We start from the raw sequence: 26,257 nt of genomic DNA, 5'->3' as shown, positions 1-26,257 counted from the left end.
ATAATATCTACCCCAGAGCAGTTTACAATGAAAAGAAAAACTACAATGATAAAATGTACAATGGCTCAGTTAAAAATCGATACAAAATAGCAAATGAAGTATTAATTAAAACAGCAGAGTGAAACCTGCAGATATTAGCAGAGTTTAAATTGCATCACCCTTATAATATTGAAAATATGCATCATTCAAATGCCTGAAGAAATAACAGTGTCTTCCTATGACATTTCACCGAAAAGATATTCCAGCAGGTACCTGGGAAGGAGTTCCATATTGGGGGTGCCACAGATCTGCCTTCTTGATCTGTAATGGTGGTGACACTCTGGAAGGGGGCTCAGTAAAAGTTTTTTTAATATTTGGGCAGGTTAATCTGGATTCTGTGCCATGAAGAATTTCAAAGGTTAAACCACCACCAGGAAGAAAAACAAGTTAGCAGTGTAGAACTTACCAGAAAATGGTCTGACCATGACAACTGGATCACAAAAAACCCTCCACTATTGGCCCACTTTCACCAACCCATTACAAGCACCAAATCCAGAATGCGACTTGCCAACTCTGTAGGCCCTTTGAGAACTTGAGGCATGTTGGTCAGGTGGTCATTATTTGTAATAGATTGTTTCTTAAGGGCTGGCTGAGGTATTAATAAATCCAGTGATTTTCATAACTTTATGGAAGGGGTGAAGTGGAAATGTGTCCTTAAGTTTGGCTAATGTGGGTAGCCATCTCCTACCCATGAGGCATGTGTCCCAAGAACACCACTGCTTAAGGAGATACACCCCTTTTTCAGGGTTTACACCAGCTTAAGTTCCACTGGGCTAAACATAGCCAACTGGGATGTAGGGGATGCTGAGCTGAGGATGAGAGAGTAAAGCTGGCGTAGCCCAACTGTGCTGATAACCCCTGGCTCATCCAGATATATGCTGAATCGTAACCTGCTCATCCTGGCAGAACTTGTGGTAGGGTTGCTCCCTTAATGAACCTGTACTATTATGCATGAATCTGGAGAACTGAGAGAATCAAAGCTCAGGATATATGATCTCTAACATATTCCTAGAAACATAAGCAGCAAGGAATAAGTAGGAGAGGAGTGATATGATATTGTTGAAAATCCTGGATTATTTTCCTAGATCTCACCATGGCGCTCTCCAACCCAATAAAGTTTTTTAACGCACATGACAAAAAATCAGAGAAGAGCCAAGAGGATACTCCTGAGGTGAGTTCCACAGATACTTTTATTTATTTACCTACTCAGAATAATTGCACTTGTACAGTTTCACTTGTGCAGTTCAAGGTGACTAACAGCAGAATTCATGTAATAAAAGCCGGAGTTACTGCAAATGGCACGCATTTCAAAAATGCCTGAAATGGTAAGTAGAGAAGATGTGGAGGTTCCATCTGGGTTTTATTTGCTATAGGGAATCAAGAGCAGGAATGTGGGAGGGGAACCAGTTCTTAAAATGTGACTTTTTCGCCCTAGGAGGGGCCTACAGTCAGAAGCTGGCAGCAGAATTTGGATCCTGAATAAAGTTCAGTTCCCAAGAATAATCTTAAAATGATGATGCAGAATTCTACCCATTTTGGGTATTGCAGAGTTGACTTGAACCACATGGAATTAATTTTACAAGGGGGACACTAACTGAAAGGAATGAGTGAACACACTTGGACTAACATTTTTATTCGTTTCCTGCATGTGTACAATGGCATCACAGCATCCTATACTGTGCATCTTTAAATGTGTGCATTTCCATATTGAATTAGAATATTCATTTTCCATAAAAGGAGAGGCAGCCCCAAATGCTAGTTTTCTATATGGAGAAGCTAGCTACTGGCAATTTTTAAAAATGCACATTTATTCATTGGGATAGGAAAACCTACAATCACTAGATCTTTTTTTTAAAATTCAAATAGGATGTATCCGGGGACTATCTTTCACATCAAAAGCAGTTGCTTCAAGCATTACATGCCACATTAATTGTATCTACAGGGTTCTTTGAAAGAGTTACAGATGGGAAGGCATTCTTAGCATTGTGTTTGAAATTATTTATGCCACTGCAGGCAGTTGGAGTTTTAAAGCAATGGATGGCTTTGACTGACTGACCAAGTTAATGGATTAAATATTGCAGTAACGCACTCTTCCGTAGAAGGCTCCTGTGTCTGGCACATTAGTGCACTACTAGTAACAACAAGCATTGCCTTTCCCTGCCACGAGCTGCAAGACAGCCCCCTCCTCAATTCTAGTGTATTTATTGCTTGTTCCTGAATCTCCTGTTCTGCTTCCCGGTTCAGCCACATAAGACACAAGTCAGTGTCTCCTCAGCTTCCAGCAGGGACAAGAGGGTGCCACCACCAACCAGACTAAAACCCAAAGTCCGCAGTGATGCAAGTTTGCAAGAAGATTAAAGATTCCTTATGGCTGTCTCTTATGCCTCCTATAGTTTCAGTGTGGCAAAATACACAATGCCACGAAGCAAAACTGAGGGAGAAGTGTGCATTTGTTTCTAGTGATCTGTTTTGCTATAACTGATGCACAATTAATTTTTGTTTTAGGGGCCTGACTTGCAAAAAAGTCTTTCATCTGTTCAACTCAATACCAACGGGATGCATAATGCCACAGGGACCTTTAGTACTCCTCCTTCAAACGGGCCTGGAGGTAATACTATGGATATGGTTGGGGCTGAGCACAGCAGCTTAAATATACGCTGTTCAGATTCCGAAAGGAAATGATATTGTTCCAGGAGACAGGAAGCAGGGTTGACATTTCTCATTTCATTGGGACTCACTTAACATCCTGGTTGTGATCAATTTCAGTGGCTGTTATCTTTCACAAGACAGAATAACCTCACTCATCTGTTGTGTGTTTTCGCCCCTCAGGAACCTTGACTGGAAAAGGAACCTCAACAGGAAAAGAAGAAACCACAAAAGAACCTACAAAAGGAACTACAGGTATTTCTAATTTCATTTTAGAGACATGACAACATTCAAGTTCAAATTAATTTCTGTCCTGATTTTGCAGGGACAGCCAATATGGCACCCTCCATACGTTGTTGGACTCCAACTTCCATCAGCCCTAGCCAGCATAGTTGATAGCAAGGTATGATGGAAGTTGCAGTACTGCAGCACCTAGAAGGCAACATGTTGGCTAGCCTTGTGCTACTATAACTCAGTGCTGGAAGTGAACTCATTACGGAATGTGAGGTAAGTTACAGGCCCCAATTCACCTTTCCCCATACTCTTTTTATATTCTGCACAGAATTGATAGCAGCTTCTGGACACATCGACAGAATCCTGCAAAGCACATCCCAACAGCATATTTTCATTTTCTGGGACTACCTGGGATTACCTGGACCTTAAAAATATGGAGTTGGACTGATTTAACTGACACACTTTAACAATCCAGCCAGTTTTCTTCACAGGAATCATGTAATCTTATACAGGTTTTTTTTAAAAAAAAAATATGAAAATAATAAAACTGCAAGTTTATTGTTGCAGAAAAGTAGTTAGCGCTACAAATTCACACTTTATTATTTCATAAAATGTATACACCACTTAATTGTAAAATACCTCAAAGCGGTTTGCAAAAATAAAACAATAGAATTGTCCATCACTTTATCTGCATATTTTTAAGGGGTGGAAGAACACACATGCACATACCTTTTAAGTAGTTAGATGTGTGCTGGATAGCATCTAAAATATAAGAATAAACAGAAGGTTTGTAAGGCTAAGCAGAAGGTTAATAAAATTATGGAACAATGCTGCAAAGGCAGGTGTTGACTTTGTTATGGCTAGCCACTTTTTTAAAAGGTGTGGCTAAATGAGTGCTCCTGCACTGAAGACAGAAAATAGGAGAGATTACGGTGTCTATAAGATTCTACAGCAATATTTACACTTTCCAAAAAATAAATAAATTGAACTTCACACACAGACACACATTTTAAAAGTTCAAAAAATGTTGTGGGTTGCAATCTATTCAAGAGGGGGGAATCGTTAACCCTCTACTCTGCATTACATATCTGGAGGGTCCTATGTCTTAGGAATGGCTTTCCAGGGGGCATGACAGACTCAGTGGAAAGGGGGTCAAGTAAGACACTGTGGATTCCAGTGTCACAAACAATACCCAACAAGGGCCTCTGACATTTGCAGAGTCCCATCTGCGCAGAACTCTTTCGTGGAGGCAAGTGTTACCGGTATGTTTTCCCAGGGATAAAATATTGTGGTTTGTGTGCTGAGATGCTGTGATGTATGTGCAATCATAGGATCACCTTGAGAGGAGATGGAGTATACGCAGGCATGTCCAACCAGTAGATCGCAATCTACCAGTAGATCCTTGGCTTATCCTAGTAGAGCGCAGGACCCTTATCAATTGTGGGATTAAATAAAAAGTTTACTGAAAGTTAACAAATAAAAGCTGAAGAACTATGGGCAATCCTACCCCAAAAAAGCTCAACAACTCTGGGCAATCCACCCACCCCATGCATGCTCCTCCTCCCTCTAATGACAATGGGTAAATCACAGTCTCTTGGGAGTTGAATGTGCCTGGAGTATAGCAAAGAAAGGTCCTTCAAGTGGATGGTGAAAATGAGTGGCAATTTAGCATCTCGTTTAAGCAGATGCATCTCTTTTTGATGCTGTGTTTCAGAGCTGCAAACGGCAAGCTTTGAGGAGCTGCAGCAGATGAAGAATTTTGGGAAACTGTTGAAGAAGCAAGAGAAAGACCTGAAGGAGGTGGAACGGAAGACAGTCAAGCGCAAGGAAGAGCTGTTGCAGAAATATGCCATCCTTTTCATGGAGTTGGGCACACAAGCTGGCAAAAAGAAAATGCCATGCCCACCTAAAACCCAGAAAAAGAAAAGGTAGAAATTGGATCATGAGCTGAAAAGGCTGTGGGATCCTTATTTGCCATCAGAAGACTTGCTTTTAACTGTAACTGTATTTAATACATTTCTTCCATAATATAGGTATCACAGCATAAAAGGAATTTGTTCCACTACTGAGACATTATAGGACTTTAGGATTTTCCAGAGGAGAAGGATTTGTATGTGCATTAGAGAGAGATATTTGTTGTTGTTGTTGTAGTCGTTTAGTCATGTCCAACTCTTCATGACCCCATGGACCAGAGCACGCCAGGCGCTCCTGTCTTCCACTGCTGGTCAAACTCATGTTAGTAGCTTCAAGAACACTGTCCAACCACCTCGTCCTCTGTCGTCCCCTCCTCTTTCCCAACATCAGGGTCTTTTCCAGGGAGTCTTCTCTTCTTATGAGGTGGCCAATGTATTGGAGCCTCAGCTTCAGGATCTGTCCTTCCAGTGAGCACTCAGGGCTGATTTCCTTCAGAATGGAGAGGTTTGATCTTCTTGCAGACCATGGGACTCTCAAGAGTCTCCTCCAGCACCATAATTCAAAAGCAGTTGTCTTTGTCCATGGAGTTTTCTTGGCAGGGATACTGGAGTGGCTTGCCAGTTCCTGCTCCAGGTGGATCACGTTTAGTCTAAACACTCGGCTATGACCTGTCCATCTTGTTACTGTCCATCAGTGTTACTGATTTGTGTGTTGGTATTGTGTTAATCTCAGTGCTAGAAAAGAGTGTGAGGAGAAGCCCTTGGCAGGTGGCAGGAACAGTGTACTACTATTCTCAGTGGTGTACATACCTGCCACACAAATACACAACGAAACAGAAGGGGAATGCCACACTGACAAGGGAGGAAGCAAAGGTGCAATTCAAAGCACTGAAGAAAATCCAATCACAGAGGAGTCTCATGTAATTATTTCATCACAAAGCTCAGAGATCCCAATGCATTTTAAGGAAATGCCTCTTCACAAAGGAAAACAAATAAAAGGGTATTTATTACACAACAGCTGTAATAAACAGCTGTTACATAAACAGAGAATTACAATACCACAGTTTTGCTATGTAGCCGCTTTCTAAATATGACAGCTGCAGGGTATAAAGGAAGCAAAATCAAGGATTAATGATGGCTCCACCATTCGCCTTCCTGCTTAAAGAGCAAGTTATTTATATTATTTATTTATAGGATTTATACATTGCCTTTTTGTGAAGGCACCCATGGCAGTTTACAGTTCTGCTACTGTCCCACCCACTCACCAGCACAGAGCAGCATAGACTATTCCTGCACTGCAGGGGGTTGATGATCCCTCAGGGTCCATTCCAACTCTACAATTCTATGATTATAGAGTTCTATAATCAATTCTATAATCATTGCAGAGTTGGAAGTGGCCACAAGGATCATCTAGTCCAATCCCCTGCGATGCAGGAGAGAGTCTCTTACTTTAAACTCCTGGGAGTCCATCCTAGTGAAGACCTTACTTGGAAGGTCAATACAGCCCAGGTGGTTAGGAAGGCCCAACAGAGACTTCAGTAGACAACAACTGATTATTTCCTTCTATCGGTCCACAATAGAAAGTGTTCTCTCACTGTGTGGTACACTGGTTTGACAGCCATGGACAAAAAGTCCCTACAGAGGGTAGCGAAGACAGCACACGATATCATGGGCTATCCCCTGAGTCTGCTAGATGTCATTGCAGGAGACCATTGCCTCAGAAGAGCGAAGAACATTCTCAGGGATGACTCACACCCTGGACAGCACCTTTTTAATATAGAAGCATGATAAGCCGCACCAACAGGTTAAAGAACAGTTTCTACCTGTGGGCCGTGAGGCTGCTGAATGGAAGGCAGCAACATTGCAGCTGATGTTTGGGGTTGGTGGTCCTATGATAGCACATAGAGTGTAACAAGGACTGAGAGAATGTGGGGGGAGGGGGTTCCTTTAATCTCACTGTAAACAAGTGGCACAGTGACAATAAAGTATTTCTATTCGATTTCTATTTTACCCCAACGTGGGATAAGAATCTCATGCTCATAAAAATAAAACACAAACAGTTCCCTCTCCAAGCCTTTCATCTTCCTTTTCATGGGGCAGGTGATGTTCATTGGTCCTGAAAGGGGACAGTCTGACTGGCAAAGGCCTAATGGTGTCTCTGCCTGCCAGCCTCTCTTCTTTCTCACATGGCAGAATAAGGCCCATAATCTACGGCTGTTATAGAACATACTGGCAATATTATGCCATGCAGAGATCTCATGAAAAATGGCTCCTTGGTGGTAAGGCAGTGAATTGGTCACAATGTTAGCCATATTGTGAGAATTGTTCCTCTTTGTCTGAAGTTGCAGGAAGTGGACTGTGGATGACAGCAGCTCAGGAAGAAACGCCAGTGAGATGGCAGAGAGTCCTCCTGACAACAGAGTCTTGGAGCTGAAAGAGAAGCTGGAGAAAGAGCTAATGCAGCTAGGAGAAGAGCAGTATGATGCAATTCGGAAGAAGAAAGAGCTCCATGCCACAGAGGTACAGATAGGAGGTTTATTACCCTTTCCTTACTTACCATTTGCTTGCAGAGTTCTCAGAGCAGCCCACAACAGGAAATGAAACCGTTTAAAATCTAATAGCGATAAAAGCAGCAATATAAATATAATACAGCATAAAAACCTGAGTCACACAGAGTAAGCACAGATTAAAGACAGATTAAAATGCCTGGGGAAATTAAAAGATCTTTACCTCACACTGAAATGGCACCAACATATGCCCCATTTGCACCTTTTTGAGGAGGGCACCTAGGGGTAATGCCACCACTGAAAAGGCCCTAGTGCACATCATTTGGTTTGGGGCACTCAGAGGAAGATCTTTGAGGATCTCAAGGCATGAAGTCAGTGATCCCAAGTGCTACTGCTGCCTGAACACAACTCAGATTATTTTGTTGTAATCCGAGTAGTGTCAGACAAATCTGTTCACAAGAAAGCATTCAGCACAGGAATGGCAGGTAAGGGTGAGGGAAAACCACTTGCTTGTTCTGTAGATTTTAATATAAGAGAGCAGCAGCATCTCATGCTCACTGCTATGCCCTGGTTGTCTGATGTTCAAGTCTATGTGTCACAGACAGTGTCAAATATTCACCAAACTAGCTGTTATAGACCTCATTGCAGGGGGGGGGGGTCCCTATTTTATGGCTGAATATAGGTTGGAGCCAGATTTATTGTAGGAACTCTTCTCATTGGCTGTTCCTGCGGCAGGAAGGGTTAGGCTACAACTTTGCTGATTCCTCCTTCTCCCTGCAGCACCCTTAAGGTCTGTTCCAGCTTGTCAGGGGCCCTTCCAGGACAATGAAAAAGGTGGCACAACGGGCTGCAAACAGAAGTAGGAACTTGCAAAAATTGCCACTTCCTCCCTTCCTCCAGCAAGAGCACCCACTGGATAAAAGGCCCTCCCAAAAATGGAGAAGCAACTTGTAGTTTTAGAAAGAAAAGAAAAAGAGTAAAATCAAATTCTGACATTCTACCCTGTGTTTTAATCTTTGGACAGCAAATTTCTAAAATAATTGAGCTTGCAAGAGAAAAGCAAGCATCTGAGCTAAAGGCACTAAAGGAATCGTGGGAAAGGTAGGTAACAAAATAATGTAATTTTTACTAGCGTTTTCATCAAATTTTGCATGGCTTAATTTTCACTTGTGTTTTCCCTGTTCAGACTGGATTGCAGCTGATAGGAAGGGTGCAGTTATTTTGAAACAGCTCTGTGCATGCAATCCTGGATGTTCCACGTTGGTGCTAGTCTAAGTTCATCTGTCATTTGGCCGGGCAAGAAACAGAAGGGGTGGTCAGAAGGGATTTGCGTGATGTAACCTGCGCACAATACCTATGCATTTTCTCTCATTCCACTGGGATCATTTACCTCCAGCAAGGAACATTTTCAGGCCTGTAAACAAAGAGCATTATGTGGTGCTTCCTTTACTAACCTGTGCTCCATGACTGAAATGATTGAAGACATTAGGAAGACAAGGAGACAGCAATTTACAGAGATAAAAATGTGTTATTGCTGAAAGGTGCTATCTCCCTTTACAGTGACACTAAAGAAATGAAAAAGAAACTAGAGGTGAAAAGATTGGAAAAAATTCAGACCATGGCTAAGAACACAACTGACAAGAGTGCCCAGGAAAGGTACTGTGACAGACTGATTGGCCTCTTTGGAGTTTATATCTGCTGAACTCTTTCTCAGGGCTGGGCATTAGCTAGAAATAGAGATGGACAAATCTGTCAATTTTGACCCTCTAACTTTTCCTTTTTCCAGTCTTAATTTTAGTTCTCCACATTTTTGCAGCAAATTGCAATTTATTTTTTTAATTCTCTTGAAAATTCATCAGTATTTTAGTGTAAATTTATCCTAATAAACACATTTTGACTAATGCATGCATTTTTGCAAGCAAATCCCACTAATGTAATGCATTTTAACACTATTTTCACTAATATGTGCATTTCCCCCTAATATTTTTGTATATGGTTTGGATAGAGAACTGCTATTGCAAAATTTGGAGAAGTGCACATTTTGAAGGGTGGCCATATTTCAGTTTGCATATTGGTTCAAGAAGTGTGAATGAGGTAGTTAAAATGGAAACAAAACAGAATTTCTCCTCCATGCCTAGCTAGAAACAATTTTTTACTTGCAAAGAACCTAAAACTTAAAAACAGTGTGAGAATTCTGTTATCCTGCTAAACCAATGATGACTAACCTTTTTTGACCCAAGGGCCGCATTCATCCTTGAGCAACCCTCTAGGGGCCACATGTTAGCCATGGGTGTGACCCACACACTCTCCCAGACAGACTTGCTCATCCTCAGTTGATCTGTGCATATCACACACACTTCACATTCTCTCTCAGCAATCCCGAAAGACAGTGATTGACCTAAGGTCCCAAGTGAGTTTCATGGCTGAGTGAGAATTTGAACCTAACCCTCCCTGGTCCTTGTCAGACACTCTTAAGTACTGCACAGAACTCATTCTCAAGTTACTACAACCCAATTCATTTGTGCAGGTTTCCTTAACTGATACACATTGCTATCATCATCATCATCATCACTACAGGGAAATCCTGTAAATTTATCACTTAAGTACAATTCTCTACAACACAATGCCTTTTGCTGGCAAATCATGTACCTTTAACACCCTATCATTTTAATTCTTAACTGGGCATCTGTGATAAACCTCCCAGCCATGACTAAGTGAAGCCTTTCCCTGCTGAAGGTTATCATCTTCAGAATTATCAGCGTGTGTTGATAGGGTGGTTTTTTCCCTACAGACTGAAGAGAGAAATCAACAATGCACACATTCAGGAAGTGGTGCAGATGGTCAAACAGGTAAGGCTGTCACGGAAACTAGTTGGATAAGGCCTCTGGCAAATCTCAGTCCAATTGTACAACACATTTATTATGTTCTTAAGCAAAAGTACACTCTCAGGATCATTTCACTCAGCTTAGCTTAGGCCCAAACCATTTATTGGAGGACCTGCACCTTCACCATCCCACTGGAACTTTGAAATCTCTTTGGAAGTTCTCCTGCTGTGCCTGCCCCCTAGGTCAGGAAGGTGGGTGGCCACAAAGGAGAGAGGTCCTTCTCATGATGGCAGTATTAACTAGTTCTTTTTTCTTTAATACAGTGGTGCCCCGCAAGACGAAAATAATTTGTTCTACGAATTTTTTCGTATTGCGGTTTTTTTGTCTAGCGAAGCGGCAATGACAGCCGCTCTCCGCTAAACGGAAAAAAAAGACGAAAATTTTTCGTCTTGCGAAGCAGCCCCATAGACTTTTTCGTCTTGCGGGGCGGCTCCCGCTAGACGAATGCCGTTCGTCTAGCGAGTTTTTCGTCTAGCGAGGCATTCGTCTAGCGGGGCACCACTGTACTTCTTGGTTGCAAGCTGCTTTGGATAGCCATTTGCCCAGAAAAGTGGCCTTTAATATTTAAACATTTATTTTAAATAAATAGCTATGCATTAGCTGCTAAGAAATCCTGAGTATGCACTCCTGCTTTGTCAGCTTAACACATTGCTGATGGACCACAGGGATTCTAGTCAGGGGTTTCTAGGGGCGGCCCAGGGCCCTGAGCTTCAAGTCTTCTTCTTCTTCTTTGCTGGGTCCCAGAACTCCTGCCGCTGAATCACTTTTTACTAGGCACACTCCAAAGTGCAGTGCTAGTGTGAAATCCCACCCACTAACTTAATTTGCCCAGAGGCAATCTATACCGTTATGCAAACTTGTGCCATGAGCCTATGGCCAAAGTACCTAGCAATAACACTTGCCACTTTTATACTATCTGAAGAAGTGTGCATGCACACGAAAGCTTATACCTAGAACAAATTCAGTTGGTCTCTAATGTGCTACTGGACTATTTTTTTATTTTGCTTTTATACTGTTGCTTTGAAGATGATGGCTTTTAAAATATTTTCTTTCCCTGCTTCAAGATGAATGAAAAGCAGGCTAGGGATCAAGAAGTACTGGAGAAAAAGCAGACAGCCTGCCTAGAAACAATCAAGGAAAAAGAAAACCAGGTATCTTGTAACCAAATTCTCACCAAATGTTTCACACAGCTATTTAGCAGGCCGGTAAGAGGATGGGAGAATCAAAGGTCTAGAATAGACCCCAGAGGTAATTCACTCTAACCCCCTGCTCTAAGAAGTGCCCAGCAGAGAAAGCCAACAATCCTTTTGAAGCCCTAGTTTTGCTATGGAATGGTCGAGATGAAATGGGTGGTTGACACTATTGCTCCTGATCATCCTCTCCAGCTTTGTGGCACCCAAGTGGCTGCTTGGCATTCTGGGGAGCTTCAGGCAATGAAGCAAGTCAGACAAAGACTAGAAGGCAAGTGGTGCAAACCTCACTCCGAAGCCAGCTGGGCACTGATTAGTGCACATAATCACGCAGAAGGCAACAGCAAACAAATTACCCAGCGTTGGGAGTACCAAGGGGACCATTTGGACTGGGAATGTGTTGTCGGGCAGGGGTCAACAGCACAGCACTCACATACACCAGTGTGCTTGACCGGGTACTTGCTGTGGTACCTGCTGAAGGTCTCAGCAAATATCTCCTGAAAAACCCCCAATGCACAAAGGACTGTTTGTTGTCCCTGCCAGAGCCGTCTCATCCATTGGGGCTGGTGGCGCGGCGCGCCAGGGCGCAATGGCCTGGAGGGCGCCTCCGTCCTCCAGCCCCGCTGGCAGCGCCTGCCGGCAGCGCCCTCTGCCTCCCGGCAAGGGAGCTGGCCGGCCACGCCACGCCCTCTGGCTGCCCAGGAGAGCACAGGAGCTCTGCGCGCCCTTCCAGCGCTTCCGGGACGGGAGGCGAGGGCAGCCGGCTCGCGCTCCCGCGCGCAGCCAGATGGCGCGGCGCAGCCGGCCAGCTCGCGCCCCGCGCGCAGCCTCGCGCCCCGCGCGCAGCCGGCCGCCCGCCCGATGCAGCGCGAGCTGCCCAGCCGCGCCGCGCCATTCGGCTGCGCGCGGAGCGCGAATTGCCCGGCTGCGCGCGGGAGCGCGAGCCGGCCGCCCTCGCCTCCCATCCCGGAAGCGCTGGAAGGGCGCGCAGAGCCCCGCGCCGCTCCAGCGCCACGCCCCTCATCCCCCGCTCGCCCACCCCCCTCCCAAGGGGCGGCAAGCGTGGGAGGGAGGCGGCGGAGAGGCGGCATGGCGGGGGCGCCGGAGGGATAGCCGCGCCAGGGCGGCAGATCCCCTTGAGACGGCTCTGGTCCCTGCCCAGCTCCTGTTTGTGCTGGTTAAGCCTCTCCTACTTCAAACCTAACCCATCCAACATCCTTGTATTTCAGTGGATGCCAGGTTTTGATGCTCACCCTCCTGTGCAGAGCTTCTCTTTGTGAGTTCAGTAGTGGCGGATGTTATACCACAACCCCATGGCAGCCATTTTGTAACGGTCACCCACAATACTTTCCCGGTATTCCGTATGTGCTCACTGGTTCAAAATGGCTGCTGACCTCTTGTGTAGGGTAAAGTCAGCCCATGTGATTCCAAAATCCCAGCTCGTACCCCCTTCCCCAAAGCTATTGGCTGCCGAGGTGCCTTGCACGAGAGAACTGGCATAAGGGGGGGCGGCACAAAGTAATCCCTCCCAATCCAAATATAGTCAGCTACTTTTCATAAAAAAATGATCCTAATAGCTACCCATCACAAAGGTGAGCATGCCTAATTTGGCCCTTAACAACCAAGACTTCGTAAAGCAAAGGCTTTTTACCCAGCAGCATCATTTAAAATCCCACAAACAAGCAGCTACTGGGCTTCTTCTGAGCATTCGAGCAACATGTGTGTCTCACGTACTGACCTCTCTCTCCGTACAGCTGCAGCAGGAGGCGTACGCGGAGTACGAAGGCAAAGTGAAAGCTCTCAGCGCAGAGGTGCAAGTTTTAGTGAAGAACTGTGTGAAAGCTGATGCAGCAAAGAAAGAGGCCCTATACGCTGCCAGTGAGGGAGGCCAGGGGCTGAAACAAGAGCTACAAGAAAACAACCTGATACCTGTTGCTGAAAGATGTGAAACTCAGACGGCTGAAAATACGGCAGAGGATGAAGAATCTAGCGATATACTGGTGAGCAGGCTGTGAGTCTCTCACCTGACCCTGTTCTTAAGGCACAGATTTTTTTAATGACTCATTTTGTTGCAGACGTTACCGTTCCATAGGACTTAATGGGCTGTCTCTTGTAGCACTTCCATGAGCTCATTGAATCTTTGATTATTGTGATCTGGTAACCCAGATTAGTTTGCGTCACACCGGAATTTCTATCTTTCAGGATCTGTATTGTCAATACAGGATAGAAATAAACTTTTTTAAAAAAAATCTCAAAACCTGTAGTTGAAATACAAAGAGAGCCCTGAAGGATCAGAATAAATGTCCAGTTAATCTAGTATCCCATATCCCACAGTAGTTCAACAGTTTTTTCTGGCAGGGCATGAAGGCAATGGCTCTCGTAGATGTGTGTTTTTTCCTCTTGCAGGGCGCGGTTGCCCACCCTACCTACATCAAAGTCCAAGGGTTTATGACTGGTTTAATGAAAAAAGTGTCTTCTTTGCAGGTAACAGTATGGTCAAAAGGGAGGCCTGAAATCATCCTAGCTACCAGAGCACTCACAGATCAGTTGCTACTATCACTTTTTCTGCACACTTTATGCCAGGATATGTATTTTTATGCATATTACTTAGCTAGTAAAAACTGCAGAGCAAAATTCAGAGAAATGTAAATTTTGACGGATAACTGCATTTTGGTTCACACATTTTAGAAAGTTTTGCCCTTCAGATATTTGAAGATAGCTATACTATTTGAAGAACATCGCCATTACTGAACATCTTACGAGCTTTGCATTACTGCCTTGTCTTTCCTTCACACTGCACCAAGCAGTTGGTCAGCAATTTCTAGCGGTTTATTTTTTGTCCGACAAATGAGATACATTCATATTAGCTCGCTAGCCAATCTCTTTCCTTTGTTGGCACCACTTTCTTTGTAATTCCTAAAATCTGTTGTTCAAAGGGTTGTTAACAGCTTCCAGAAAACAGTGCCCTGTTTTCACTTGACAAATAATCCATACCTCCATAGGGCATTACAGTGCTATGAAATTAAATACCATGTTAATTAATCTAGGGATGCTTGGACCGCATGCAAAGTCACCAGAGGGAGACCAGTTTCACCCAAAGGGACCTACAATAACAATTGCAACTGGAAGAACAATAATCACAACTTCAGGGAGCGGCTTTGGGTTCCGCTTCACTGCTGGGCTCATCACTGGCATTGCATTCTTAAAAGAGCATCCCACTTTATGACCAAGTTCAGATCAATATCAAAGCACTTGTCAACATTCTCTGCATTGTAAACAGCTGAATGAGTGCTGCTACTGGAATAGTATTTAGCCCAGATTAATTTAGATGCAAGAGCTAATCACAAGACACTATGGGTGGCATTTTATTTAGAGTAGATCCATTGGAATTAATAGACCTAACTTACTGATTGACCGCATTTATATTCTTCAAGAAGCTCAAGGGGGTGTACATGGTTCCCCCCCCCCATTAATCCCAACAACTCTGTGAGGTAGGTTAGGCTGACAGGCCCCAGGTCACTCAGTGGCCTTCATAGCTAAGTGAGGGTTTGAACCCTGGTCTCTCAGGTCCTAGGGTCTGACTCTCTAACTACTATACTAATTAACTTCATTCATTTGAGGAGATCTACTCTTGAGTAAATCTTACTTGAATGTATTGCAGGGGGGTTGGACTAAATAACCCTCGTGGTTCCTTCCAACGCTACAATCCTAGGATTCTATGACACCCAGTATTTTGTGTGTGCAAGTGCATATGCTCAGTGTATTGATATTGTATCCTAATTTGCAAATGCACAGAACAATCTCACCTGCCTGGGTTGCAGAGAGGATTCATGGTGCAGCAACGACTGCATCCATAGCCTTGCTGCCCCATAGGGGCCAGGGTGGATGGCAACCAAAGGTAAAGGGACCCCTGACCATTAGGTCCAGTCATGTCCGACTCTGGGGTTGTGGCGCTCATCTCGCGTTAATGGCCGAGGGAGCCGGCGTACAGTTTCCAGGTCATGTGGGCAGCATGACAAAGCCGCTTCTGGCGAACCAGAGCAGTGCACGGAAACGCCGTTTACCTTCCCACCAGAGCGGTACCTATTTATCTACTTGCACTTTGAGGTGCTTTTGTTTTTTTTTTTAACAGAATTTATTGGCATTTTCACAAAACAACAACAGCAACATAAACCCAACCCCCACACCTACAAATATCAAAACAAATACAAATACACATACACATAATGTCAGGATTCTTCTTCTTATCTGTATATCTTGCTATAGAAAAAAAAAAAAAAAAAAAAAAAAAAAAAAAGAATTCTAGTTCCGAATCTTGACACTTGACTTCCCCCGCCTGTGCACCTTCGGTTTTAATACAATACACTTTCTCCTTAACATCTTTTCTCTATAGAAGTTTAACTTAACTTGATATAGAAAGAAAAAACACCTTTGTCTTATCTTTTGCATTATAGCCTAAAACTTAACCAAATATTCTTAGAGCTAAACTTATTTCTTCTATCATTTAGCATGCTGCTTTTAACTTAAATTCAATATCTCCTTAGTTATTTAAAATAAACTTATTTAACAAACTTCACACTCCGATTTCGGATACCATGGCAGACCATCTATGTTATACAATGATTAATTCAACCCACTCCCCTTTTGTCCATTGTCTTCTCCTGTCTTTCACCAGAACCGAATCCCCTATTGTATGCTTCTGAATGTCCACAGATCCAGGTTACAACCACAACAGACCCTGCATCGAGCTCCAAGATGTTCATCCTCTGCATTCTGAGCTTCTCCGTAGCTTTGTACCAAAATTCTTCTTCTTGTAGAAATCTTAATTCTCTGTCCCTCGACCCCGAGCTGCCACCTCGGAATCTAGATATTAAAAAACTTTCCGTTTCAGGGTTTCTGCCACCCCCTGAAAACAGTCCCTGTTCCAATCGGATTTGCTCTGCCATCTCAGACCATCCTTCCAGCACATCTTCCAGCTCTTTGCAAAAGTCTGTTTCCATTGAGTAGATTTTTTGGAAAGCCTCCTCTGTGGAATACAGATTATTTCCATTTATAATCCCACACAAGACTCTTAATTTTCGATTAGTCAGCTCCAATTGAAAGACAGTGAGCTTTTCCTCTACCTCCCAGTCCTTCTGTGCCAGCATAAGCGCAAAGTCCAACATCTTCGGGGAAGGGAGGTGGGTATCAAATTACATTTCCTGTCTTTTTCCTCCTTTGTCTCAATTTTTTCCTGCGCAATTCCAAATCGCCGCCATTTCTTCCGAAGCCAGAGTATAAAGACCAAAACTTCAAATGGAGGTATTTTTCCTCAATTAACCCCTGAGAGGGAATCTCTACAGAGTCAATTTTCAAATTCCAAGTACTTTCAAATGGTTAGTGTAGCAGCAGTCACTTAAAGAGTTAAGTCCTTCCACCACCCGAAGGGAGAGAGGCGGGCTGCCTTTTCTTTTGATCCCAGAGCTTTTCCCGAAGTACAAAGAGTCAGTCAATTACTCACAGCTTCTGGTTTCTTAGCAACTCCTTAATGACAGGTAGAACAGAGACGCTCCTCACGGACTTTGCCGCCGCATGTAAACATCCCGGTTGGGGCATGTCCCCCTAGAGCCCGACTCCGTGGTCCCTTCACCCCCACTCCCCCCTTTCAGGGGGCGCGGGGGAAGGGTTCGGAGCACAGCGGGCATAGCCGGGGAGCCCAGGGCGCGGGACGCTCTTCCCGCGCCCCAACCAGAGCCCTGCATGCGGCTGCAGGGCTCCTAACCCCCGGGATGAACTGGGTGCCTCGCCACCGAAGCAACCCAGGACCATCCGCGATGGCGCCAGCCGCCGGAAGTCGCACTTTGAGGTGCTTTTGAACTGCTTAGGTGGGCAGGAGCAGGGACCAAGCAACAGGAGCTCACCCCGCTGTGGGGATTCGAACCGCCGACCTTCTGATCAGCAAGCCCTAGGATCTGTGGTTTAACCCACAGCACCACCATAGAATCATAGAGTTGGAAGACACCACAAGGGCCATCCAGTCCAACCCCCTGCCAACCCTTGTCCCATGGATGGCAACTAGTTCATTATTAATTATACCAGCTTCAGAGAAGAAGAGTTTGGATTTGATATCCCACTTTATCACTACCTGAAGGAGTCTCAAAGCGGCTAACATTCTCTGACCCCTTCTTCCCCCATAACAAACACTCTGTGAGGTGAGTGGGGCTGAGAGACTTCAGAGAAGTGTGACTAGCCCAAGGTCACCCAGCAGTTGTATGTGGAGGAGTGGAGATGGGAACCTGGTTCACCAGATTACGAGTCTTCTGCTCTTAACCACTACACCACACTGGCTCTCAACTGGTCAATGAGGTTTTTTTTGGGGGGGGGGAGTGGCAGCTGTTCTTCAGACAGCCTCCCCCAACATGCTTTGCTCTGGGCTCCACCACAAGCACAGCTTGCTGCTGCTGCTGCTGCTGCTTGAAGGGTCCCAGTGGTGGCTGGCTAATCCTCCTCTTCCATCCTCCCAGTGAGCACAAGATTGTTCCCTAATAGGCCAAACTCTATTGGCAGGAGAAATATGCAAACAGCTCTTTATCCACTTTTCTTCCCCCTCCCCCCCCCACCTTCATAAACAGACAGAAAGGTTGCTATAGATTGTTTTGCAACCAGCAGGCTGGAAAGGAGCAAAAGGCACCTCACCTGATTGCTGGCTTATTAACTTCATTGTAATTATTTCCATGACACTTTTTCCAAGAGCTTTACAAACACCAGTAAGGAGCCAGAAGCAGATGCCTTAAGCAGAAGCTATTGCTGCAAGAAGACTTTTCAAGCAGTGCGGAGAGTCAGGCAACCAAAATGTCAAAAGCAAATGCCCAGAAAAATACCCACTGCAGCATTAAAAACTCGGGATATATAAGCTAGGCACCAAATGGCTCCTTAAACCAAGGTTACAGTCGCCAAAACAGAATGTCTAGGTGCCATCCAGCTCAAAAGTCGTATTTTTCAATACAACCTTTTGGTTCCTGAAATTTGTTCCAATTGGGCAGATAAAATAAAATGGATAGAATTCTACAGGATGTGTTACCAGTGTGTGAAAACAAGATCCAAGGATCCCCAGGCATGCACCTCCAGATGGTGGAGACGTCAGGCGCCATCCTTGGTGCCCGGGCATCCTCACTTGGTCCCAAGTGGCTTATACCTGGCCAATTTTGAAAGCTGATCCACCAGAATTGATGTGATGCTGACACTTTTCTCATGCTCCAGGCATTCACAGTACAATCATTTACATGCCTGCTGAGTTCAGTGTGGTTTGCCCCCAGTGTATAGAACTGAAGCCTGAAAGTCTCAAAAGCATAACCATAATAAGAATGGCTAGAACACTATTTTTAAAATGTTTTCATCCCTGGTATGTTGGTCCAAGTCACAGGACCCTGCCAGGTGCGGCTTAGCCCACACTTAATGTGGGCTCCACCAATTCACCCTAAAAGGTCCTGCATCTGATGCTAGTGGTGACCTCTGGCTTTTAAGCATCCTTCCACAAGCACCCCTCTGCATCTGACTGCAGTCATGTGCTGAAACCTGGTGGGCGCAGAGCTAAGAATTCACCAACAGGCACTGCACACCTGTCATGAGTATCCGGCTGCTGGAGATGGTTCTTGACGCAGGGAGAAACTGTCTGGCAGCAGCGGTGCAACAGCTGTTTGCTGGTGGGGTAATGTTGCTTGGCCCTTAGAAACAATGATTAAAGAGGAAAATGCAGCACCTGACATACAGGGGCTCCCACTGAGTTGATAGACTACCATGCATGTGGAGGTTCCTGCAGAATCTAGCAGGGGACAGAGAATAAGGGAAAACCTCAGTTCTTTAAAATTAAAAAGCAGTTTCTAGTCCTCGTGGGTAAATTTGCCATTGGCAACTTGACTGGCAGTAAGAGCACGGGGCTCTGATGTTCAGAGGTGGGTACTCTATGCAGTGCCTGACTCAAGCTGCAAACTCATGCCACCAGGCAGTGTTGCCTAGCCATGCTCCCCAGCACCCATGACATCTTGCTTCCTGACATGTGCTTTTTGTGCATTTTCTGTAAGCCAGATACCAGTAATTGACAGATAGATTCAATTTACGCTGAAATTCATCACAAAAATAAAGCTACACTACTACTTGCAAAACAGCCTGAATTTCTGCCTTAACCTAAGGCAGTGGTACCCTTCAATGTTGGTGACTACAACTCCTGTCATCCCTGACCATTGGCCATGCTGGCTGGGGCTGATGGGAGTTGTAGTCCAGAAACTCCAAAAGCTCATGGATCTGCCTCACAACAGTGGGAAGCTGGTTACAAAGCTTGGGAGCCACCATCAGAACTGGGCTCCTCTTCACCTGCCAGAACAGGTGGGCCAGGAGAGTGGTTTTTCACCCAGTCTCTTGTAGAGAGATTTATGCCTTAATTCTTTTTATATATGAAATTGTTTAAATTGTTAAATTGCTTCAATTAATTTCATAGGAAGCCATTCATAAATGGAAATAAATAAATAAATAAAATCAGGCTGCAACACCTGGATGCTGCAAAAGCAGAATTTTTGAGAGGGCATCATAGAGATGAAATGAATGCAACTCTGGGCTGGTTCCTGTATGCTTGCTGCATTTCACAACGCACAGCAGAAGGTGTGCACAGCCTCCCCTGTAAACCACTGACTTTGAGGTCATACAGTATGAAAGGATATGAAAATTTCACTTAGGATGGTGCATTTGCTGCAGCCATCCAGGAGCCCCTGCAGGAGGATGCAACTACAAGGCAGTCAGTGCAATCGTGGACCACTTTGGATTGTGGATACACCCCTTCTTGCACTAATCCCAGTATTGTTGCTAACCATCTGCCCTGCAGAAAAGTCAAGAGCCAAAAGACCTGCAGGAGGTGCGTGGGCTACAGGGACTGAATGTACTGCATATACACACATCTGATCCTCTGACAAGCTCATGCAGAAACAAAGGGTGAATTCACACATGCACAGTTGACGGCTGTAACTTTACAGCCACCCATAGTGCCATCACATCACCTTAACAAAATAGTGGTCAAAAGGCACAGTTCAGACCTTCTTCACCCTGTGATAAGAACTACCAAGTGATGTGCAGATAGATTCTGTCCATGGAACCACACACTATCAATGATATAACCTTGAGCCCTGAAAAAGTTCAGGCATAAGGATCCCCCAAGTCATCTTGCAGGGGGCTGGACTTGATGACCCTTTTGGTACCTTCCAACTCTAAAAATATTTTATTTTCCCTGGAGGATTTCACAACTCGGAGAACAGGATGTCTTCTTGTTTTTGTTTTTGTTGTTGTTTTTTAAAGCAGTAATTGCCCGCCTATCTATAGGACGAATACCATTACAGTGATCTTCGGTTTTTAAACTGTTGCCACACTCAGCCAATCCTGGCCAACTGAGATGGGGATCTGCTACCTTGAACCAGTCACACGTCACACCATTGAAAGAACACTAATAACAACGACAGCGCACCGAGCGCACGAGCACGACACTGCCCTGCCTTATTCGAGGTGGGCGGGGAGTAGCAGGAGGGGCTCTGGGAACCCTCGACGATCCTGCCCCGCCGCCCGCCACCCCAGCGCGTAAACCGGGGAGCGGAGTTGCCTCGGTGGATCTCTCTCTCTCTCTCCTGAAACTCCAAGGCGGCGATCGCCATGGCGACTTGAGGCGAAGTTATAAAGCGGCTCCGGGGAGTCGGCGCCTCGAGTCGCCGTCGGGCCGGCATGAGCCGCGGGGGGTACGAGCAGCAAGCCATGCTGCGGCCGCGGGACCTGGGCCCGGGGGCGTCGACGCGCACTTTCCTGGAGGCCATGAGCGCGGGCCGCCTGCACCTGGCGCGCTTCGTGCTGGACGCCGTGGACGGCACCATCGTGGACTGCCGAGCCGACCGCGGGCGCACGCCGCTCATGTACGCCGTGGCGCTCAAGGACCCCGCGTGGCGAGTGGCCTTCGCCAGGCTGCTGCTGGAGCGGCGCGCCGCCGTCGACCTGCGCGACGACGCCGGGCGGAGCGCGCTGAGCCTGGCCTGCGAGCGGGGCTACCTGGACGTCACCAAGCTGCTGGTCCAGTACGGCGCCGACCCGGACGCGGCCGACTCGCGAGGCTGGAACCCGCTCATGTACGCCGCGTGGCAGGGCCGCGCACCCGTCGTCGAGTGGCTGCTGCGCTCCTTCCGCCGCCTCGGCCTTTGCCTCGAGCGCGCCGACCGCGCCGGGCGCACCGCGCTGCAACTGGCCGCCAGCGAGGGCCACGGGCGCTGCGTGCGGGCGCTGCGGGCCTCCGGAGCCTTGATCCTCGAGCTGCCCGAGCCGGCGACGGCGCCCCCCGGCGACGGCCCGCCGGCTGCTCGGTCGCCTCGCGGGGACGGCGGCGCCCACAGGCGGGAGCGGGAGGACGACGACGACGACGACGAGGAGCAGCGGGGTCCAGATGCCAGCGCAGCGCAGCCCGGCTCAGACGCGGGTAGAGGGGGCGCCTCGCTGCGAGGCCGCCCGCTGATCCGCAGGGCCACGGCGCCCGACTGCCAGAGCCTGCTCGGCTACTAGGCGGCGAGGGCGGGTCCGGCTGCGCGTCCCCTCGGCGCGGCCAGGTCCTGCTTCGCCTCGCAGGCGTTGATTCTGCCCGCGGATCCAGCCTTCGCCGTAGGGTTCCGACGTGCCGCCGCTTCGTCAGCGACCATTTGGACGATTGCATCGTTGCCCGCGGGCGGATTCGGAGCGCCTCCACGCATCCCGAGGCTCTCCCGATTTCGTTGGAACAGCACCCGGGAAGCGCAGGTGTTAGATTTTATTTAGTTGAAACAAGTAGCAATGTGCACTGTATTAAGGTGCGGTCGCGGTGAATTGTTATTTACTGCTTTCTCTTGTCAAGAATGTTCTAGAATGATTGGGCATAAGGGTCTCGTCGATTTCAGCAAGAGGGTTGAAGTGTACTTCCTTTAAAATCAACTTTAAAGCACAAAACGTCTTTGTCACCTACACATTCATCAGTTTCCGTTGCCCGACAGGAGTGTTGTTGCCAGAGCTATCTTTGCCCATCTCAAAGTGTACCGTTTTGGGGCAAATCTTGCAAAATATGCAGGTGGAAAATCTCAGGAGCCTCATCCATGGCAGATGCCTCAAAATTGGATGGCAAAGTAGCCTACCATTTTGTCAAACCCTAATATCTTCCAGCTATGAATTTTTTTTTGGTAATTTTCGCTTTATAGTAGGCTATACAGAGAACAGTCAAGTAAAACTAACGTGAACATGGCTAAATCAGTAAAAGTGCTGAAAGGTCCGTTCATGGCACCACAGCAAAATAAAATTTTGCATTTTCTGAGTATGCTTCTTTCTGTAATGGGTGAAATGGAACAGTGGTCATTTTTGTAAAGAACAAGAGTGTCTATATCATGTCCAGATTGCTACATTTTCATGGCAGTTTCTGTAAGGGCTTCTGAAGAAGATTTTGCACCATGTCTGATTCTTAGGAGATGCTTTCGTGTCCACTTATATCTGTGTGAATTTCTTTATATAAATGGAATTGCACTCGTGTATAGCAAACAAACTGCGAGAGGCAGTGAAGGATAGGCGTGCCTGGCGTGCTCTGGTCCATGGGGTCACGAAGAGTCGGACACGACTGAACGACTGAACAACAACAAATAGCAAACAAGCCTTAATAAGATAGAAGTTTATTTGTAGCTAGATGCCTCATTTGCCTGAAATGATTTTGCGTTGGGATGTTTGTGGTCTTTCACTTTTTGCGGCATTTTTTGTTTGTTTGTTCATGTTTTATTTATTTAGTGACATTGCATGAACTCTGAAAGTAACAGGGAAGGACAAACAAGATGTGAAGGGGGCGTTGTGTGATCAGATCAGCTGTTATTTAGCCACAGAGGGGGGGGGAATGATAAGGGCTCATATACCTGTCTCCCCAGCCCCCTTCTGTGACTAAGGTAAAGGGAAGAGACAGTTAAGTCCAGTCAACGGCAACTATGGGGTTGCGGCACTCATCTCGCTTTCAGGCCGAGGGAGCTGGCGTTTGTCCACAGACAGCTTTCTGGGTCATGTGGCCAGCATGACTAAACTGCTTCTGGCACAAAGGGACACCATGATGGAAGCCAGAGCGCACAGAAACGCCGTTTGCCACAGTGGTACCTATTTATCTACTTGCACTGGTGTGCTTTTGAACTGTGAGGTTGGCAGGAGCTAGGACAGAGCAACAGCAACTCACCCCATTGCAGGGATTTGAACCGCTGACCTTTTAATCGGCAAGCCATTAGGAAGAACTTCCTGACAGTGAGAGCTGTTCGACAGTGGAATTTGCTGCCAAGGAGTGTGGTGGAGTCTCCTTCTTTGGAGGTCTTTAAGCGGAGGCTTGACAGCCATCTGTCAGGAATACTTTGATGGTGTTTGCTGCTTGGCAGGGGGTTGGACTGGATGGCCCTTGTGGTCTCTTCCAACTCTATGATTCTATGAAAGCCCAAGAGGTTCAGTGGTTTAGACAACAGTGCCACCCACATCCCAGTTTCAGCTGGATGAATTATTGGAACACATTGTTGCTGTTATTGCTTTATTTACATATTTATTCATTTATTTATTTTGTTAGTTAATAGTATATTATTTGGTTGTTGTTGTTAATGTATTTATTTATTTATTTGTTGTTGTTGTTGTTGAGGGTTAACCCACCTTCCCTGGTATAACAACCCCAACCCAAATTCTAGTTCTTCAAACAGCTTTTAACAAAAGAAAATGACATTGGAGAATCCAATCCTGGATTTCTCACATATCTTCCTTTGCCCTGAATTATACAAGGCTATAAAGAAGACTTGGGGGGGGGGGGTGGAGGAAGCTGCCTTAGGTCAGTTTAGGCTGTAGTCATAAGCCCACTTACCTGGGAATAAGGCCCACTGAATTCAACAGTACTCATTTCTGGTTAGACTTGGTTTAGCATTGCAGCCGTGTTGGTCTGCCATAGTAAAATAATAATAATAATAATAATAATAATAATAATAATAATAATAATAATAAATCCTTCCAGTAGCACCTTAGAGACCAACAAAGTTTGTTCTTGATGTGAGTGCTACTGGAAGGATTTTTTTATTTTTTATTTTGTTTTGTCTGACAGCAGCTTTCCTTGGACTCTCAGGCAGGGTTCTGTCTGCTACATCACTAGCTGCCTGTTTTTTGTTTTGTTTCATTTTTTGAGATGTCAGATTTAAACTGGGACTGAATTTTCATTGTCAAAACTTTTTTTTAAAAAAAAAAACACGTTTTAAGTTTTTGAAAATAGGGCAGTGTACTTAAAAAGCACATACTAACTTGGAAAATTATTAGCAGTTTCGATAATAGTGCTTGATCATTTTCTTTCATTTCCCTTTCATAACATCTTTGTAAATTGTAGTAGTGTGGTTCTCCACTTCAGAAATAGAGTTGAAGCTGCATCGGTGTCCATCTGATGAGTCTGCAGCTGATCCCCACCTATGAATTTCTTAGAGCCAGGATTCTAGGAGTTGCATTTTAGTAGCATTGACTGCACAATTCAGAAACACATTGTAAAGCTTTGATCTAGGCCATTAAGAGGGACACTGACTGCAAAATGCAGTGTGTAGCAATAATACAATGTCAGTTCCATGCCCACTGTCCAACATACAGTACTGGTTTCATTTACTGGCAGATGCTCTCACTTGTTTGCATTCAGTGTTGAACTTCAGTTGTCTACGAAGACTGTGACTTGTTCTTTGTTTCTCTTCTTTTAAAAGCACATTGTGTTTACAGCAGGATGGACTCAGAATTTTATTCTTTCAAATGTTGGTTTGTTCTGGTAAAGGGTTATGTAACTTATCAAGCCGACCTTCTACAGAATGCAATAAAACTAGTTTCCTGCTAATTGTATGGCTCTTTCTTTCTAAGGAATCCACTGCTGAGTAAACGTTTTCCCCTGTCTACTTCAGCAGATCAATATTCCACAGCCTTTAAATGTGTTGTGGGAAGAGGGGGTTGTTGTTTTGTTTCGGTTATAACTATTTATTTTGTGCTTTTATCCTGTATATTTATCTTGTGAACTGCCCTGAGATCTTCAGATGAAGGGAAGTATATAAATTTAATAAATGAAATAATACAATCAGATTATGTGTCCTCAGAAATGACACCCCCTCCTTTTTTAGGAATTCAGTGGCAGAGTAACCTCCATATGCATTTTGGGATTACTTTTTGTTTTCATCAGTCACAAGTGTGGATGGAAGGATCTGTCCATTTCGGTTCTCTCTGTCCCATACTTTTCCAATCTTAAATTCAGGTTATCCACATTTGTGATTTTTTCCCCCTGCAGCATTGTAGTGGAAATTTCTCCTAGTAAACACATTTTTGTCTGCACTTTTGACCAAGGTGCACATTTCTGCAAGCAATTTCTCCTAAGATGCATTTATGTTATTTTTCAGCACGCTCATTTTTATGCACTTTTGTACAGATTGTTCAGTCAGAGAACTGCATTGCAAAATTTGGATAGGCGCAAATTTCAAAGGAGGGTTGTGTTCTGGTCTTCATACCGTTTCAGAAAGTGCAAATTTGGCTCTAAATTCTAGGTGAATTGAATGTCTCTCCCACACCTAGTCACATGCCTTTTTTATTTTCAGAAGATGGTGCCCATTGTCTGCTACTTGGGTTGGATTTTGTAGTTTAAATTCATACTTTTATGTTTCTGTACAAATGATTTATAGGCACATTCTAGTAAGGTAGTTCTGTGACGAAGGCCGCTGAAAAAAAAGGAGTCCCACTGATTTAAATGGTGTTTGTCATGAAATACATTTGCTGGGTTGTGCTTCTGTGTTTTTTCTGTGTTTGTGCAGCCA

At 45.3% G+C, this 26,257-nt stretch overlaps 2 protein-coding genes and 1 long non-coding RNA gene across 3 annotated transcripts in view; all 3 read left to right on the top strand.

Annotated features, from left to right (window-relative positions):
* Positions 1 to 13,601, top strand: part of PLCB2 (phospholipase C beta 2) — a 53,376-nt gene extending 39,775 nt beyond the window's left edge. Inside the window, exons 23-32 of the mRNA XM_033145138.1 lie at positions 1,125 to 1,210; positions 2,545 to 2,647; positions 2,869 to 2,940; positions 4,634 to 4,847; positions 7,175 to 7,352; positions 8,364 to 8,440; positions 8,900 to 8,995; positions 10,131 to 10,188; positions 11,289 to 11,375; positions 13,169 to 13,601. Of these exons, the coding sequence (XP_033001029.1) occupies positions 1,125 to 1,210; positions 2,545 to 2,647; positions 2,869 to 2,940; positions 4,634 to 4,847; positions 7,175 to 7,352; positions 8,364 to 8,440; positions 8,900 to 8,995; positions 10,131 to 10,188; positions 11,289 to 11,375; positions 13,169 to 13,429 (1,232 nt within the window). The 3' untranslated portion in view covers positions 13,430 to 13,601. The remainder of the gene's footprint in view (positions 1 to 1,124; positions 1,211 to 2,544; positions 2,648 to 2,868; positions 2,941 to 4,633; positions 4,848 to 7,174; positions 7,353 to 8,363; positions 8,441 to 8,899; positions 8,996 to 10,130; positions 10,189 to 11,288; positions 11,376 to 13,168) is intronic.
* A 7,452-nt stretch (positions 13,602 to 21,053) lies between these two features.
* Positions 21,054 to 21,974, top strand: ANKRD63 (ankyrin repeat domain 63). The gene has a single exon (XM_033174348.1). It carries the CDS (start codon positions 21,153 to 21,155, stop codon positions 21,972 to 21,974), a length of 822 nt encoding a protein of 273 aa, XP_033030239.1. The 5' UTR covers positions 21,054 to 21,152.
* A 107-nt stretch (positions 21,975 to 22,081) lies between these two features.
* On the top strand, positions 22,082 to 25,296 carry LOC117060670. Its single transcript, XR_004428020.1, has 2 exons — positions 22,082 to 22,205; positions 25,169 to 25,296. It is a non-coding gene; the product is annotated as an uncharacterized LOC117060670 (long non-coding RNA).
* Positions 25,297 to 26,257: the final 961 nt, after the last annotated feature.

Source organism: Lacerta agilis, chromosome 1 (genome assembly GCF_009819535.1).
Source record: "Lacerta agilis isolate rLacAgi1 chromosome 1, rLacAgi1.pri, whole genome shotgun sequence".
NCBI lineage: Eukaryota > Metazoa > Chordata > Lepidosauria > Squamata > Lacertidae > Lacerta > Lacerta agilis.
Note: the sequence above shows the minus strand (reverse complement) of the source record. Positions and strands in the feature narration are given on the sequence as shown.

What these genes read in the sequence shown, in the direction of transcription:
- ANKRD63 (XM_033174348.1), top strand. Translation starts at nt 21,153, where the DNA reads ATGAGCCGCGGGGGGTACGAGCAGCAAGCCATGCTGCGGCCGCGGGAC.